We start from the raw sequence: 19,292 nt of genomic DNA, 5'->3' as shown, positions 1-19,292 counted from the left end.
TTTAACATGAATTGATGGTCATCGTGGATACAGGCTGCTCCTTATGAAGTAAATAAAGCGCTGACAGCCCCCAATTTGTTTTTTTGCTTTTTGCTCTGAAATCTTGTTTAGAATTTCTTTCTTACCACCAGAAGTCACATTTTTAAAACCCAGGAAGGAGGTAGCATAATGGTGATTTGTCCAGGAGCGTAGCATGTATGGAAAAGTACACAGAAATCCTACAGAAAAACATAGGAGTTTCCTGGAAAGAGTGTGATATGAGTGCTTGTGTCCGTGGAAATGGAGAAAAAGACAAATACAGACCAGCAGCAATAGCAAAAAATGTATATTAGTAATTAAGCAGGGGTCAGAGAGTAGAGAAGCTTTCATCTCGTATTATGTAGGGGAAATGGCTCAACATAAATCAATCTTTTTTCACAAAGAATTATATTATCGCTGTAAACATTTCGAACTTTATGAAAGTATAGAGTGAAAAGGAAGAATTACTCTCCCATCAGGCTGCTTCCTCACCGTATCCCCAGTTCACTCCCCTTCTTAGAGAAAAATAAGGCTCATGAGTTGTTTGGTGACTTACTTTTTTCTTTTTTAACCTGGAGATCTTTCCTTGGGTATATAAAAATCACTTTATTTGTTTGCACTTTCATAATTTAGCTATCCAGGCTGCTGTTAAGCATTTAGGCTGTTTCCAGTGACTTTATTAAGATGTAGCTTGCAGTTAACATCCTTACACTTTCATCTTTGGGCACATATGTAGTGCTTCTGTAGCCTAACTACTCAGTGCCATTTATTTAGTCACCAGGTTTGTGTTCTAGTTTTTTGACCACTACTATCTGGTCTATTTTTGGTCTCAAAATGCCAGGGGAGAAAGCTGTGTCTTCCCTTCTGTACAGTCACTCATAAGGCGGCCCTGTCATTCCAAAGCGAGTTCCTGGGATTCCGGAGTTGCCTGCTGCCTGTTTGTGAGTTTCAGCACTTATCTCACGAGTGTCCCGTAATCACTTAGCTTTACTTTCCCTGGACTACTTGCATGTTTAAAAGCCCTTATCAAGTTTTTAATTATTCACTTAATTCTTCTTCCCAACAGTACCCTGGGGTCTTAATAGTCTTTGTTATTATTCCAATTAAGGACTTGTTGTTACTCCAATTTAATTAAGGAAATGATAGAGCAAAAGCACACACCAAGGAATTAAGTGAACTGACAGAGGTCAGCGAGTGGATTGCAGTTCTTTGGAGGTCTCACAAATGGGACTGTAGCCACCGCAGTGACGTCAGTGGCCTCTCAGAGGGTCTCCAGCCTCCTCTTTTAAGAAAACAGGACTGCCACTCATACTTACATCATAGCAGACATCACCACCACCACCCCACCACCCCCAGGTTGCCTGGAGTGACAACACTTTTGAGTCATTGAAGACTAGAACCAAAGAGCATTTGATTGTATTTGGACACGGGGTCACCATAGAAGCCTCTAGAAAGACACATGGTCTCTTTTGATATCGGGGTCATTGCCTTTCCCATCAGCAAGTACTGCTGCATGCCCTGGAACTCGGAGTCGCTCACTCGTGGACACCAAGGTGTGTACGTGGTGAGTAGTTAGCACACAAGGAGAAAGGATTCCCCACAGAAGTAATGCATGATATGGATGTGCATCACTATTATTTTCATTGCTAACAATTAAAAATATCCAAATGTAGGGGAATTCCCTGGCGGTCCAGTGGTTAGGACTCAGTGCTTTCACTGCCGGGGCCCGGGGTTCAATCCCTGGTTGGCAAACTGAGATCTCGCAAGCCACGAGGCAAGGCCTAAATAAATAAATAAATAAAGATTAAAATATCCAAATGCCAACAATGAAGATGGTTTCAGGAAGTGATGGCATTTTTACAGTGAACAATTGATCGCTGTAATAAAAGACATCAGATGAAAAGGGACATTGCATTCAGAGCTCCCCCAGAAGGCGAGGGGTTGCATATCTGAATCACTGTAGGAAAATTTTTAAACAGTCACCCCTCCAACCCCCAAAACCTCTGCATTCCTGGCCCAGATTCTGATACCGTGCGCTGGAGACGGTAAATGGGATCTTGGGCATGTTGGTTGTGAATTAAAAAGGGATCAGGGGATACAAAATAACTTGGCAGAATATTATACAAATATAAGAAAATGTCATTTTTTTAATTGTAGCGTTTATGAAAAAGAAAAATACCATACAGTTTTGCTCTCCAGAAGTTTCCTCTCTATTGAAATGTAGCATTAACCCTGTGGCAGGCACTGGGTTAGATATTTGACCTGTATTGTCTCATTGATTCCTGAGCTAAACACTGGGGTCCCACAGATTTGCAGGGAAAGACTTTTCTCCCAGTTCATATCCCCCAGGATGCAGGCAGCAGCTCAGAAACACATGCCGCTTCTGCATGGAAGGAAGAAAACATTTAAGGTGAATGCACTTAGTTCTCTCTTTATGAGCTTCAGGATTAAACCTTTGTCTGTGCTTTAGTTATAAAATCTCAATGATATGTGCTAACTATGTGTGTAACACATATGTGTATAGACGCCCCATAATTTATTTATGCACCATAATTCATTTAACCCATCCTCTGTTTCCCTGTGAATCCAAACTCCTCCAGGCTGCTGGGGGACTCCTCCAGCCCCAGGGTTGTTATCTGCTGCTGTAAATTATCATCCACAAACACATGGGCCTCTTTGGTAATGCAGCCCAGATGTAAGCATTTGAAAAGCTTGATAGTGAGCAAACAGGCATTTAATTCTCAGGCGGTGGCAGGGGAACTGCGTGTGACCTCATTGGAAAAGCTCCCATCCCCTCGGGGGCGGGGCGGGGGGCGGGGGCAAGCCGAGGTGGCTCTGGCTGGTACCACCCAGCTCCACAAAACGCCAGGATCTTGGGTCTTTTACCCCCCTTATTCATCGGACTACCTCTTGCTTTTTTTTCCTTTCTGGTTCTCCCTCTCCTCTTCCCCTCTCTTCTTCCTCCTATTTCCAAATCTCTTTCGCTATGCGCTAAGACTGTAAGTGGCCACTCAGAGGTACCCTAAGTATTGTCTGTCTGTGACGCTTAGGGGTGAGAATTCGCCGCGTGTGGAGAGTCCTAGTAGATGTGGGGAAAGACTACTAACTTTCTGTCAAAGTTGCTGCAAACACAGAACCTTTGAAAGACTTTTTTCTGTCTTAAAAGCACCCCTTGGCCTGGTTCTGGAACGTTCGGCCTTTAACTCAAGGAAGCATTATGACTACAACTCGTGGGTCCACATCATTCCACCTGATTTTTTTAAGAAAGACAAATATATGAGATACAGCCCAACAGTTAAAGATTCTGGTGAAGAAATAGATTTATTGATATAGAAAGAAGTTCCCAGTATATTCTAGGGGAAAGAAGCAGACCACAGGATGGCACTTAAGTAAAAGATAGGAGTAGGGAAAAAGTGTAAGATGTTAACAGTAATTTATCTCTGAATAGAATGATTGTGGGAATGACTTTTGCTTGTCTATATATATTTTTTCCTACAATGAACGTATTAAGCTGTTTTTTAAAAATGCAAGTGTGAAGAGTGATAAATGAAGAAAAGGTAAAATGTTTGTGACTGGGTAGCCGTGAATTATTTTAGAGCTATCAAAGAGTAGGTAATTTACAATAAGGAGAGGACAGGAAAGTTCACCTCTTCCCAGAGGAATGTGATTAAAAAGCACCGAGAAATAACGGATTTCTCCTACTTTAGGCCCAGCAGAGGTATCTGAGGCAGATGTGTGAGTTAGCCAGAGCTCTTTGCACATCACCACACTTCCATCTGAACGATATCCCGGAACCTGGGGAAAAAGTCTGTTAGTTGCCTTAATATTGACCATGACCTCCTGGCCTAACCCATTCTTGAACTTCCAGGCAGTTGGTAAGGGGCCATCGTCTTTGAGGAGTCACCATCCTGATTCATATGAGAGTTCCAGAAAGACACAGAATCCTTCAAAACTCAATCCTGATTCCAGTTTCTAATTTATTTATTTATTTATTATTTTATTTTTTTTCGCTGTGTTGGGTCTTCGTTGCTGCACGCGGGCTTTCTCTAGTTGTGGTGAGCGGGGGCTACTCTTCGTTGCGGTGCCCGGGCTTCTCATTGTGGTGGCTTCTCTTGTTGTGGAGCACGGGCTCTAGGCACATGGACTTCAGTAGTTGTGGCATGCAGTCTCAGTAGTTGTGGCTTGCAGGCTCTAGACCACAGGCTCAGTAGTTGTGGCGCATGGGCTTAGTTGCTCTACAGCATGTGGGATCTTCCCGGACCAGGGCTCAAACCCGTGTGCCCTGCATTGGCAGGCAGATTCTTAACCACTGTGCCACCAGGGAAACCCCCGATTCCAGTTTCTTACAGGATTATATTTCTGTGTGCTCCGCAATCACATATCAGACAGTGTTTATGGGAATCTGCTCAGTCTTCTCTGTAATCTGTCCTCAGGGTGACATTGAAAGGGCAGAAGGAAAGCATTAGTATTATGATGGGTGAAAAGGTCGTAGGGTACAGAAGTTCAATGCTTGGCCTTTAATGCATGCTTTCTCAGTAGCAGTACTATTGACATTTGGGGCCAAGTAATTCTTTTTTTTTTTTTGGCCACACTGTGTAGCATGCGGAATCTTAGTTCCCTGACCAGGGATAGAACCCATGTCCCCTGCAGTGGAAGTGCAGAGTCCTAACCACTGGACCGCCAGGGAATTCTGGGGCCAAGGAATTCTTCACTGAAGGGAGCCATGCTGTGCTGTAGGATGTTTGCAGCACCCCTGGCCTCTACCCATGAGATGCCAGGAATACTCTCCAGGTCAGGACAATCAAAAAAATGTCTTCAACATGACCAGATGCACTTCACTCCATCCCTTAAGAACCAATGCTTTAGCATTGCTCTTGGATTCTAACCCTAACTCTCCCGTGTATTACCTGTGTGGCCTTTGGCACCCTCTGTGGGCCTCTTTCCTCACGTAGAAAATGGAATAGGAGCTTGTGGTAATACACAGGGTTGTTGGAGGATTGTGCATGTTAACATGTAACGAAGACCCTCAATAAATGTTAACTATTTTTATGATATAATTAAGAGAGGCTGCCTCAACCACATGTTCAATGGGTAAAAAATTCCTTAATGTGATATACGGCTACTGAATATGGAAGTTTGGAGACTGTCTGGCTTGGGTCTGACCCACTCACTTTTGCACTGGGTGGAAGATTCATCATTTGTCTTCATCATTCACTAGTCCCAGCCATCCCCTCCCTGCAAAGTTAACCTCTCCTGCCTCTTCCTGTCTCCTTCTCAGAGCATCTGTCCCTACTTTGCTCATGGTGGACGGGAGCCGGCTATTTTGCAGTTTGAAGCAAGCACTTGGAATTCACCACGGGACCGAACGCTTCACATTTCCTGGGGCAGAAGACTCCCTCCCCGTTCAGACAGGTCACAGCAAGGCCCTTACCCTCCTGGGCCTCCAGCTGTTACCTGGAGAACTCAGAAAGAGTCACAATGTGGGAGAGGAGCGCCAGGGCAGGTTTCCACAGGCTCACACCTGGAGGGCCCTCTCTAGTTCTCCTTGGGAAGCCTGGAAATTCGGAAGTGAGGCAGAGTTTTCCTGGCAGGGGAGCACATTGCAGAAGCAAATAATTCTTCCCTTGGGGAATCTTCCAAGAGTGCACCCCTCCCAGAGATGAACGGGAACATATGGGACTCTCAGAAGTTGTGCATCGTCGTTTGGAAAAAATGAAATACACTTAAATTATAGCGCTGTCTTCAGCGTGCATTATAAAGCAGGACTATGAGGTTGCAGGGTCATTATAAGCAATAAATACAGATCTCCCTGCTCGGGGTGTGGATTAGGACCTGAAAGAAATCTACTTAGGCAGGTGGCTGCAGTGAGTGCCTAAAATTACCTACAGTAACTAAACGAAACCTGGAACGAGGCGTTTGAATGCAGCCCTTGCGGGACGCCAGTCACCAAGTCAGCATTGTTCAGAATGCGAAATAATTGAGTCATTCTTGCCCAATTCGCTTTCTTTGATGCTATCGCTCAGACACAGCAAAGACTCTGGAAAACAAAGAAAATATACTCAGTTGGGGAGATAAAGTGGTCAGAAGAGTATGCATTTCAGAGTGGTTTCCCATTCTGTCAAAATGGACACCTTTGTAGCACGTTGCTTTCTTGAGAGAAAGAGCTTAGGAAAGGTAACTGGAATTTCCATTCTTGTTGTTACAGCTGAAGTTTTAAGGAGGTTCCCAGCTAAGTGTGCACCTTTTGTTATAGCCCCCCTGGTAGGCAGATAATAATAACATAGTAATAATCACCACCGCTCATTGACCGCTGAAATACATGCCACCCTCTAAGCTACGTTGAAAATATCTCTCATGTCTCTGGTGGAGGCAAGTAAGGAAAGGGAAGCACGGAGAAGCCAAGCAGCTGGATCAGTGTTAGGGCTGGACTTAACCTAGTTATCTCCCCAACTCTGTGGTGTTGACATTTTTTTTTCCTTTTCTTTCTTCTTTTTTTTTTTTTGGCCACACCATGAAGCTCGCGGGATCTTAGTTCCCTGACCAGGGATTGAACCCAGGCTGTGGCAGTGAAACTTCAGAGTCCTAACCACTGGACCACCAGGGAATTCCCTGTGGTGTTGACTTTTGACCGTGATGAATAAATGCCATAGGAGGAAAACATGGGCCACTACATGGCAGTGACCATTAAAGGACAGCCCATCCCAAACAACCAGAGTCTGCTGCTTTTCGACACACGTGTGTTGTCATCTCGCTGACAGGCCTGCCCCTCCTCCAAGCCAATTATGTCATATCGTTGAGGTTGATGCTCTGTTATCACCGATGATCAGTTAGGTGAACACCTGTCCCATCAAGAAAGGGGGGGAAAATGGTAACGGGAGGAACACGAAAAGCAGAGACAAAACCTCTTCTCAAGAAGGCAGATTCTCAAGAAATTACACTTGGTGAACTGCTTGATGTCTGTCTCCAAAACATATGCCTAGCCCCCAAAAGCCTGGGTTTGTTTAGAGGCTGAAAATTGAACCGTGGGCTTTGACTTCACAAATCACTCACGGTAAGCACGCAGAAGGGAGACAATATCCTTTTGCCAAAAAGGGGTTGAAACAAAAGGTCTTTATTTTATGTCTGGCATAGTCCGTTTCATTTCATTAAGAAGCCCTAGATTTTGTTTTCAGTTCATGGTACGTGTTGATAGGTGCTCCTGGGGAGCCATTCTCCCGGAGGACCATACATACGTACTGTTCGTACCCTCTGTAAATATAAAGTCATTACAGTGGCTCCCTTGAGGGAGAGATGGGATCATGGATTCAGAGAGCCGGTAATCGGATGCCTAGGCAGAAAGGTAGAAGGCAACAGGGCGGATCGCCAGAAAGTAGCGGGAAACAAGATAGGGACCTGTTTACTGGAACTAGGATATAGTCAGGGACCTGAGCTTCAGAAACAAGAGGAACCCAATTTCTAGTACAAAGGTACCTGTGCAGAATTGGACAAGCCATAGGTTGATTTGGTGCTAAGCCACCCAACTCCCTGCATATGGTTTGTTAAATTCTTGCCGACTAGCAAGAGGCCTGGCTAATACGCCCTCTCCCTGGAATGCCCTTCCAACCTTCGTTACCTGGTGAACTCATGCATTCTTTAAGACTCGGCTCAATTGTCTGAGGGTACACCGTGTCCTGTGACACTTAGTTCTCTGGATTTCAGTTTGGCAGCCTTCTCCCTCTTGATTCATAAGCTGATTTAATGGCATTCCTCCCTTGGGCCCCATGGCATTGTGTACATTTTATACTTCATTGTGATTGTTACTGTAGGAAAGCATCCTATCATATTGGTTTGAAATATGAACTTTGAAGTCTGGAAGGCCTTAGTTTGAATCATGGCTCCACCACTTTCTACCTGTGTGGCTTGGGGAAGTTGACTTTACATCTCTATTTCTCAGTTTTCTTATCTGTAAGATAGGATAGGTTCATAACTTGCTACCTCTGGCATCTGCTTGTACTGAAGTTAAATGAGATGATGCGTGTAGAGCCCTTTGTATTGTCCCTAGCTCGTGGGAAGCCCTCTAGTATCCAGTAATTTGGATTCTTTGGTTTCCAGCAAAAGAAACCAATTGTGGCTAACAGAATTGAAGGAAAACTGGACTAACAAAGCCTCAGAAAAGATAGGAATCCAGGCTCTGCAGGGATCTAGGGAGCAGAAACCAATGGACAGTTTCATCTGAGTACCACTGGCAGAACAATAGGCTCCAACAATCTTTGATCGATAGGTCATTGTACTCATATTTCTATTCCAGGGTGAAAGAATCTGACTGGTCTAGCTTGGGTCACATGCTCATACCTTGCAGAAGGAGTTCCAGCTGAGCAAAAGGAATGTGCTCAGCTGTTTTATATCCAGCTGGTGATCCTTAAGGCTTTTGCATATGTGACTCCCACTAAAGACCACTGCAGATTTATTTATTTAATAACACAAGCACAGGATTAAAAAAAAAAAAAGTTTTGAAGACAGTGGCAAAATGTGAATGAAGATCAGAATCTTAAACATTAAGGAATTATGAACTTTGCTAGTGTGAAAATTCATTGAGGTTATGCTTTTTTTTTTTACATCTTTATTAGAGTATAATTGCTTTACAATGGTGTGTTAGTTTCTGCTTTATAAAAAAGTGAATCAGTTATACATATACATATATCCCTATATCTCCTCCCTCTTGCGTCTCCCTCCCTCCCACCCTCCCTATCCCACCCCTCTAGGTGGTCACAAAGCTCCAAGCTGATCTCTCTGTGCTATGCGGCTGCTTCCCACTAGCTATCTGCCTTACATTTGGTAGTGTATATATGTCCATGCCTCTCCCTCACTTTGTCACTGCTTACCCTTCCCCCTCCCCATAGGTTATGCTTTTAATACGATCCCTCTCTGTTAGAGATATATATTGAAATAAGTAAAAGTGAAAGAATCACCGAATCTTGGCATAGATAACAGACCCTGAGCTCTCCTAATCTGACCTGGGACTCTTATAGGGCAGGAAGACCCTTCCAAGACTATTTTAACTTTCTAAAAGGTGTTTCATAGGTTGATCCAAAATCTATCACCTTGTATTTTTCTGGTCCACTGATCTGGTTCTGACTTTTTTTTAATTTTTATTATTTTTTTATTTTATTTATTTATTTTTGGCTGTGTTAGGGCTTCGTTGCTGTTTGCAGGCTTTCTCTCGTTGCAGCGAGTGGGGCCTACTCTTCGTTGCAGTACGCAGGCTTCTCATTGCTGTAGCTTCTCTTGTTGTGGAGCACGGGCTCTAGGCGCGCGGGCTCAGTAGCTGTGGCTCGTGGGCTCTAGAGCTCAGGCTCACTGCACGGGCTTAGTTGCTCCGTGACATGTGGAATCTTCCCAGACCAGGACTTGAACCCGTGTCCCCTGCATTGGCAGGCGGATTCTTAACCACTGCGCCACCAGCCAGGGAAGCCCTGGTTCTGACTTTTGAAACAATAGAGAACAAACGTACTTCTATTTTACTTGTTTCTGCACACAATTATTTAGGGCTTAGCTTTCCTTATAAATGCTAGTTGAGTGAACAAGAGAGGCAGTCAGGAGGAGGTTCCACTGAAAAGCGTTGTCTACAGGAGTCAAAGGGACCCAGATCAAGACCTCCTCCTGCCTGTGCATGTAGGCGGATCTCTGAATTCAGTTTCTGCATCTGTACAATGGGAATAATGATAGGTATCTCCTTCCCAGGGCTGTTGTGAGAATTAAATGAAACAACGTGTGGAAAGCACTCAGCATGCGACCCGGCACATAAGTAAGAGCTCAAGAAACATTAGCTGTGATCCTGCTGCTGCACTTTTCAGGCTGCCCACCGAAAACCTGCCCATCTTATCTCAGTTGACAGAGATAAAAATACTTGTAAAAACAAAGGAAGCAGGGCAAAACCATCACCACCTAGTTGAAACAGAAGGTCCTTCAGGAAACTTAGCTGCACAGGTCATCTCAGTCCTATGGCAGCAGCAGGCCTTGAATCCGCCGTCGCAGGGACTCGCTAATCTTGGTGCCTTTCTCTGCCTCCACTGTTTCCCTCTTGACCTGTCTCTCTCATCTCTCAGCCTCTCTAAGAGACCGTACCTGATGGGTTTGTCCGTTCCTTACCCCGTATAAGGAGCCTCTGATGGGCTGATCTCTCTTCTCCCCAGCCCACCTCATAGGATGCTCACCAGCTTACGGACTGGTTGCCTTTGAGTCAGGTGACTGTCCTTGGTCTGTCTGGCCATGGCCAGGAGGCCAAAACTGATGGGAGAATACTCAGATTATAACTAACTCTTGGCGAAAGCCAAATTATGAATGTTTATCACATTGCCACAGAGATGCTATTTACCTATTGTATTTTCTCCACCTGGATTTCTTTTTATCCTATAGAATCCTGTTGTTTTTCCTAGCCTTCAGATATAGTTCAAATCCCACTGTGTCCTATCAGCTTTTTTTTTTTTTTAAACATGATGCAAGGTTTGCCAAGCCACACTAGTTAGGATTTCTTGAATTCCTACCTCGTGCCAGGCACTGTCGTGGGCACTTCATAACGGTCCTCCTAGGGCCATCGTCATCCCCCCTTTATAGACAAAGTATCTTAGACTCAAAGCTTAAGCCACATCCCCCAGGCCACATAGCATTAAATTCTAGAAAATGGATTTTTATTAACAACTGTTAGTTTTTATTGTTTTACATCCTTTTCTATTATCTCATTTACTCCTTCCAAAACCCTGTGAGGTAAGTGCAGTCATAACACCCATTTTAGAAAAGACACAGAGAAGCTAACGATCTTGCCCAAGGCTACACAGCTAATAAATGATGGAGCTGGGACTACATATTCTATATGTTTCATATTCCGAAGCCTGCTTTTCCCTCCAACTCTTCCTCTCCCCCTCCTGCCTTAATCCTTAACTTTCCCTTCTCACACACCTAACACTCATGAATCTTCATTAAGCTCACTCATAGGTGAGATAAACCCTTGTAAGTGAAAATATAAAGGATTTATTCTCTTTCTGGAACTTCCCTTGATGATTCAGCATTAAGGGTGGAATTTTTCAAATGATTTTACCGTCTCAGTGGTAAAATCTTTCACGGCCTTTTTAAGCTGCTGGATTTATTTCTCAAACGTTTCCTTATTGTGGAAAGGGAGGAAAAAATAAAAAAAGCAAATGCCCAATGCCTGTCAGGATTTTGCAGAGCTAAGGACAAGACTCCCCCGCGCCCCATGCCACTTCAGTCCAGGTTTATCTTGCCTCTCACCAAGTTGAGAGCAAGTTCTCTTCCAGGACCCTAGCTGTGAGCTCTCTTTGGGTATTAAGTCTCTTCATGCATTATTCATCAGTGGGGCTCCAACAGTAGAGAAAACCTTCTAGGCCTCAGCTGGGGCACTCACCCATGCCAGAGCGCCAGCCTTCACCAGCCAGCTTCCACAGGACGGGATGAGGAAAACACAAGACTCTCCTCCCCTCCGCACCTCCTGGTAGTCAGCTCTCTCCTAAAAGAGGGACCTGGCCTCATAGACTGAGCGAGCAAAGGCCCAGAAAAGGCAGTGGAGGGAGCGAGGCCCAGAATGCCCTGATTTGCATGAGAAAGACCAATATTAAGTAGTATGAGAGCTCAGCTTCCAGCCCGAGGGAAAGCCTGGACCCTGGAAGGGATGAGAGGAAAGGAGGGAGGGTGCGATTGAAACTCTCCTGGTGGATGGGGGCGAGGTAAACGTGGGGCTCTCACACCCACCCTGGGTCTGAAAACGACAGAGCCACAGGCCTCCAGGTTCAATTATTTAGTAGTGCTTACTGAGCAGACTTCTGTTTTCAGCCCTCAGAGCTCAACTGGGCTTTGTTTCGAAGCTGTCTCAGGTATTCTGAGCTCCCAGAAAGTGTGTCGGAGAATGGGCAACCAAGAGTAAAGTTGGCTTTGCAGTTGGTGACCATTTTGGATTTTTCTTTAATTCACCTTCCAACACACAAAAGCCTTCTGCAGAAGATGTTATCTGCATATCCACATAGATTCATACATACACACAGCTGTACATATGTGTTGCAGATAGCTTTTAAGAAGGAAATAAAGCACAACCATCCCGTAGTTTCTGAAAATTCTCTGCAAGAAACTACATGAGGAAATGAAATCATTGCAGAGAAAAGGGAAGGAATCTGAAGGAACAAACTTCTGTACTGTTTTTCAGGTTTTACATTGAGAGCATATCGTTCCTGAAGGATAAAACCACCGTGGAGCTGTTTTTCCTGAATGCAAAGGCCTGTGTGCACAAGGTAAGGGTCCCATTTGTTATGGTCAGTGGCAGACTCCAGAGGGACTGGAGAAGGAGGGAGCAATGGCAGGGCCTTTGTTTTCATGTTCAAATGGAGAAAAAAAGGACATAATCTTTTTCCTTGACATATCCTTCCCCACCAAACAAATAAACCAAAAAAAAAGAAAGAAAGAAAGAAAGGCAGTTCTTCTCAAATTCTGAGTTGGGAAGACAGCCATGTACAGAGGCATTGTGCACACACAGAATTACCACGGCCTTAAATGCAGTTCATACTCCGCACGGAATGACCCAGCAGGACACAAAGATGGATCAAGCAGACTGTGATCGAAGCCTCACAAAAGTCAGGCCAGAAATCTTTTTTAACAGAATACGGCCTACATGGATCGTAATTCAAAACCAGTCTTCTTTAGGGGCTTCTGCTCAAAGCCACGTGTTTTAAGGCAGAGTCTCAGTTACCTGTGGTCAAGGGACCTATGTTTTGGTTTGTTGTTTCCATCCAGTCCATGGAGGATACACAGCTTTTGTAAAATTCAATACACACGAATTGCTAGAAAAATTATCCCATGCCTGGATGTTGCAGCCATTTCCGTCAGATTGCTGTAGAAGTTTTAGACACTCTCCATTTTTATCTTAGCTCCTTGCAGATAAGCGTTGCTTTAAAGCCCTCTAGTGTGGCCTCCTCAAACCATACCCTGCGCAACGGCAGGGAGTCTGTGGGCCAAGATAGGCTCAGGGGGAGCCCAGCTCCTCCCTTCAAGGTTATGTTCTCAGTGTTCAGGATCTCAGATCCCACGCCTGCTTCCAGGGCCGGTGGGAACCCCTTCTGCCCATACATATCACCCTAAATCTGAGGGGTGGCCAGAGACAGCTGGCCTGGAAGGACAAGGGGTCAGACTGTGGGTTAGGACACCTGTACTGGTACTCCTCCCTCAGCCCCCAAAGTGTTAAGGGTGGCCCACTGCACACATGCAGCTTTAATTAGAGTAAGACTCAGCAAAGAGCAGAGTTTTTGTTGTTGTTGTTTTTATAGCTTTATTGAGATGTAATTGACTACATAATTTTCTGCGCCTTATTAGAAGTAATACCCTTGAAATGATCATTACAATCAAGATAGTGAATATAGCCAGCAACTACAGATCTGCTTTTTCTCACAGTAGATTACATTTTCTAGAGTTTAATGTAAGTGGAATCATACAGTAGATAATCTTTTTGTCTTTTTTCAATGAGCATAATTGTTTCGAGATTCATCCATGTTGCTGCATGTATCAATAGCACTTTGCTTTTTATTGCTAAGTAATATTCCACTGTATGGCTATACCTTACATTGTTTTGTTTTTGCTTTTGTTTTTGTTTTTTTGGCTGCACTGCATGGCATGCAGGATCGCGGGATCTCAGTTCCGCGACCAGGGATTGAACCCGTGTCCCCTGCAGTGGCAGCACCGAGTCTTACCCACCGAACCACAGGGAAGTCCCTATACCTTACATTGTTTATGCATTCGCCTGTGCGTTTTTTTTTTTTTTTCCTTTTTCTCCCAGTTTTACTGGGATATAATTGACATATAATATTGTGTAAGTTTAAGGTGTACAGTATGATGATTTGATATGTGCACATATTTCAAAATGATCCATTCAGCTGTTGATGAACATTTAGATTATGCAAGTTTGGGGACTGTTACAAATAAAACTGCTATAAACATCCATGTACAAGTCATTGTATACACATATACTTTCTTTTCTTCTTGGGCAAATACCTGGGAGTAGAATGGCTAGGTCATATGGTAGATAGATTTAACTTTTTAAGGTTCTGCCAAACTGTTTTCCAAAGTGGTTGTGCTATTTTAAATTCCCACCAGCAGTTTATGAGATGTCTAGTTCCTTCATATCCTTGTCAACACATGGCATCAACATCTTTTCCATTTTAGCCATTCTAATAGGAGCGTAGCAGCATCTCATTGCAGTTTTCATTTCCATTTCCCTGATGACATATGATGTTTGAGTGTCTCTTATGTGCTTATTTTACCATCATTATATCTTCTTTATGTTTGAATCTTTTGCCCAATTTCTTTGGGTTGCTGTTTTCTTCTCATGAGTTTTCAGAGTATATATATTCTGGATATAAGTACTTTATTGGTTATATGGATTACAAATATTTTCTCCCAGTCTGTGGCTTGCTGTTCATTCTCTTCATGTCTTTCAAAGACTAAAAGGCTTTTATTTTGTTGAAGTCAATTTTATCAATTTGTTCCTTTATGGATTGTGATATTGTATCTCAGTAAACTTTGCCTAACCCAGAGTCACAAAGATTTTCTCCTGTGTTTTCTTCTAGAAGTTTTAGAATTTTAGGTATTGCATTAGGTCTGTTATCCATTTTGAATTAATTTTTATGTATGACACAAAGTTCAGATTGAAGTTCTTTCTTTCTTTCTTTTTTTTTTTGCATATGGATATTCAGTGGCTCCAGTGCCATTTGTTGAAAAGGCTGTCATTTCTCTATTATGTTGCCTTTGCCCCTTTAAGAAAAATTAGTTGTCTATATATGTGTGGGTTTACTTCTGGACTCTATTCTGTTCCATTGACCTATTTGTCAGCCTTTATGGCAATAATATACTGTTTTGATTACTGCAGCTTTGAATTGTGTATTGAAATCAGAACAAACCTTAACTTTGTTCTTTTTAAAAGTTGTCTTATTTATTCTAAGTTTTTTGCATTTCCATATAAATTTTAGAATCAGCTTGTCAATTTCTACCCAAAAGAAACAACCCTACTGATACTTTTATTAGGATTGCATGAATTCATAGACCAAGGTGGGAAGAATTGACAGTTTAACAACATTGAGTCATCAGACCCATAAACAAGATATATATATATATATATATAGCTCCATTTATTTAGATGATATTTAATTTCTCTCAGTAGTTTTCAGTATACAGGTCTTTTGTTAGATATGTCCCTATGTCTTACATATTATTTGATACAATTGTAAATGGTATCTTTTTATTTCAATTTCTGAATGTTCATTATCAGTATATAGAAATCGAATTGATTTTTGTGTATTGATATTGAATCCTGCTAACCTCATTTATAACTTTTGGTAACTTTTTTGTAGATTTCATCAGGTTTACTTTATAGATCATCTGCTAATAAAGATAGCTTTACTTCTTCCTTTTCAATCTGTGTGCCTTTTTATTAGTTGTCCAATTTATAGCCATAGTTCATATTTTCTTATTATCCTTTTAATATGTGCAGTCTATAGTGGTATTGCCTCTCTCAATCCTGATATTAATAAATAGTGTCTTCTCTCTTTTTTATTTCTTATCATTCTGGCCAGACGTTTATCTGTATTGAGCCTCTCAAAGAATCAGCTTTTGGTTTCAATGATTTGAAATTTTTTTCTGCTTCATTGATTTCTGCTATGATCTTTATTAGTTTATATTTTATCATTATTATTGCCTTTCTTCTTCCTTTGGGTTTAATTTGCTCTTCATATACCAGTCTCTTAAGATGAAAGCTGAGATCACTGATTAAAGATGTTTCTTTTCTAATATATGCATTTATTACGGTAACATTTTCTAAGTGCTGATTTTGTATTCCACAAATACTGATATGTTGTGTTTTCATTTTCATTCATTTGTAAATATTTTTAAATTTCCTTCTTGATATATCTTCATTGGCTCATTGTTATTTAGAAGAGTATAGTTTGGTTTCCAGAAATTTGGGGGCTTTTAGGGATCTTTTATTTACCTCTAATTAAATCTCACGGTGGTCAGAAAACACACTTTGTGTAAATTAAATTCTTTTAAATTTAATGTGACTTATTTATGGTCCAGAATATGCTTCGTCTTGGTAAGTGGTCCATGTGCACTTGGGAAGAATGTGTATTCTGCTGTCGTTGGATGGATGTTCTATAGATGTTAACCAAGTCAATTTGATAGTATTGTTTAAGTCTACTACTCTTGCTGATTGTGTGTCTACTTCCTGTATCAGTTATTGACAGAGAGGTACTGAAATCTCTAGCTATGATTGTAGATTTTTCTATTTCTCTTTGTAAGTCCTATCAGTTTTCGTTTCATGTATTTTGAAGTTTTGTTATTACAGTATAAACATTTAGGAATGCTATATCCTCTTGACTGTGTTTATAGAATGATCCTCTTTATCCTGGTAATATTCTTTATTCTGAAGTCTGCTTTGATATTAATATAACCACTTCACATTTCTTTTGATCAGTGTTAACATGGTAAGTCTTTTTCCATCCTTTTAATTGTAAACTGTTTGTGTCTGTGTATTTAAAGTGAATTTCTTACAGACAACATATAATTGCATCTTGATATTTTTACCCATTTTATTTATCCATTTATCCATCTCGGTCTTTTAACTGGTTGTTTACATTATTTACATTTAATGTGATTATTGACATGGTTAAGTTTGTCTGTCTTGCTCTTTGTTTTCTATTTGTCCCATCTGTTCTTTGTTCCTTTTTTCTGCCTTCTTTTGGATTTATTGAGTATTTTATGATTTCATTTTATCTCCTTTGTTGGATTACTAGCTGTAACTCTTCATTTTATTTTTTCTGTAATTGCTTTAGGGTTTATAGTATACATCTTTAACTTATCAAGTCTACCTTCAAGTGATCTTGTACGATTTCACATGTAGTACAAGAATCTTATAATAGTATATTTCTATTTCTTCATTCTCAGCCTTTATGCTGTCAGTGTCATACGTTTTATTTTTAGGTGTGTTATAGATGCACATGACACTGTTATTGTTTTTGTGTAAACATTTGGTCATCTCTGTCTGCTTTTAAAATTTTCTCTTTATCACTGCTTTGAACAATTTGATATAGCTTTCTCCTTCATGGTTCTTGTGATTGGTGTTTATTGAGCATCTTGGACTTGTGGATTTATAGTTTTTATCAAATTTGGGAATATTTCAGCCATAATTTCTTCAACTATTTTTTTCTGTCCCCATCCATGCCTCCTTTGCAAACTCCAATTGCACATATACTAGGCCACCTAAAGTTATCCCACAGCTAAATGATGCTTTTTTCTTTTTCTTTCTTTCTTTCTTTCTTTCCTTTCTTTTTGTGTTTTATTTTGATAATTTCTACTGCAGTATCTTCAATTTTATTCATCTTTTCTCTTAGAATTTATTCTGCCATTTATCCCACCCTGTATATTGAAGTTTTTATCTTTAGAAGTTTGAGATTTGGATCTTTTTAAAATCTTGCCTGTGGCTACTTAACTTTTTAAACATATGGGCTACAGTTATAATAATTGTTTTAATGTCTTCATCTGCTTACTCTCTTTTATTTTTTTGGCCGCACTGTGCGGCTTGCGGGATCTTAGTTCCCTGACCAGGAATTGAACCTGGGCCCTGGCAGTGAGAGTGCGGAGTCCTAACCACTGGACAGCCAGGGAAGTCCCTTCATCTGCTTATTCTAATATTTGTGTCAGTTTGGGTGGTTCTGATTGATTGATTTTTCTCCTCATTATGGGTCATGTTTCCCTACCTATTTGCATGCCTGATAATTTTTGATTGGATGCTGGACATTTTTAATTGTTTCTTTTGGGGTGCCACATATTTTCATATTCCTTAAATATTCTTGACATTTGTTTGGGGATTCCGTTTAGTTACTTGGATGCAGTTCGATTTTTCAAGGTCTCACTTTTAAGATTTGTTAGGCTGGACCAGAGCAGTACTCATTCTAGAGTGCCCATGACTGAGGCAAGACCTTCCTCAGCACTCTACTCAATGCCCCATGAATTATGAGTTTTTTCAGTCTGACTGGTGGGAACAGGCACCGTTTTCAGCCCTGTGTGAGGACCAGGCAGCCTTCCCTTTCATCCTTTTGGCTAGTTATTTCCCCAGCCTTGGGTAGTCTCCTTCCATGCATGCAGTGATCAGTACTCAGCTAAATACTCAAAGAAGACCTACTGTATAGCTTCAAGAGTCTCTCTTGGTGCAGCTCTCTTTTCTCTAGCACTCTCTTCTACAAATTCCATCCATTTCTGTTTCCCCATTCTGTCAGCTCCAGCTGCACAACTCCAAAAGTCCACCTTGCTCCATCTGGGTTTCCCCTTCACAGCCTGGAAACCTTCTCATGGCAGCAAGTAGGGACAGTCAGGGTTTACCGCATTCAAGGTTCACTGTCCGTTGCTGCCTGATGTTCCGTGTTTTGAAAACTGTTGTTTCATATTTATTGTCTAGTTTTTTACTTTTTTTCAGGAAACAGGGTAAATCCAGCCCCTGTTACTCCATCTTAGCCAGAAGCAAAAGTACTCAAAGCAGAGTTTTTGGCTACTTCTATGAGGAAAGGGTAATGTCTCCAGCACCAGAGACTTTGTGAGAGCCTCCTTTTGTGAGATGTGGGTTTCCTTAAGAACACCATGGTTTGACTGATAAGTAGACACCTGTATAGCCAATGCAGCATTTACTGAGTCAGGAAAATATTTCATAAACAACAGTTGGTGATCATGTTTTATGTGGAGAAATACAGTTACCCCTTGTGATATTTCTCACTGCCTAGCTGGCCAAGGTCCAAAGAAATAACCTCCTTGATGACTTGTTTGCTCTGTTGCTAATAGAAAGAAAAATAGGATGCAAATTTTGGCTCATAGTATTTCTCTTGTAGTTTTGTATGCTATTTCTGTTGGTCTTGAAGAAGCAGAGTTCTTTTAAATTCATATGTCAGGTCCTAGGAGCTCCTTTCTAAATGAGAGTATTCCATGACTTGTCAAAGGATTCAGAACTTTTACAAAGCATAATGTTGTAAGGCACTATGACTTACGTTATTGGGATAATTTTTACAAATTCATCTGTAGGAATTTACAGTTTGGTATTTTCTAGGTAATATGTAGATGGCTAGTAACGTAATCCCTCCATTAGAAAAATACTCAGTCGTCTTTCTCACTGGACAAAGCTAAGTGGAAGCTGAAAATTCCTAGTTGCTTTATCTAAAAAGAAAAGGTGTACTCTTTTTTTTTTTTTTTTTTTTTTTTTTTTT

The 19,292-nt window shown here is 41.4% G+C and overlaps 1 protein-coding gene across 7 annotated transcripts in view; it reads left to right on the top strand.

Annotated features, from left to right (window-relative positions):
• The window catches only part of FRMD4B (FERM domain containing 4B), a 336,083-nt gene that overhangs the window by 225,249 nt on the left and 91,542 nt on the right, over positions 1-19,292 (top strand). For all 7 annotated transcript variants that reach the window (XM_029242032.1, XM_029242034.1, XM_029242031.1 and 4 more), the window contains one exon: positions 12,209-12,293. In XM_029242032.1, the coding sequence (XP_029097865.1) occupies positions 12,209-12,293 (85 nt within the window). The remainder of the gene's footprint in view (positions 1-12,208; positions 12,294-19,292) is intronic.

The sequence above is a fragment of the Monodon monoceros genome, unplaced genomic scaffold, assembly GCF_005190385.1.
Source record: "Monodon monoceros isolate NGI ecotype Baffin Bay Population unplaced genomic scaffold, NGI_Narwhal_1 Super_Scaffold_3, whole genome shotgun sequence".
In the NCBI taxonomy this organism is placed as follows: domain Eukaryota; kingdom Metazoa; phylum Chordata; class Mammalia; order Artiodactyla; family Monodontidae; genus Monodon; species Monodon monoceros.
Note: the sequence above shows the minus strand (reverse complement) of the source record. Positions and strands in the feature narration are given on the sequence as shown.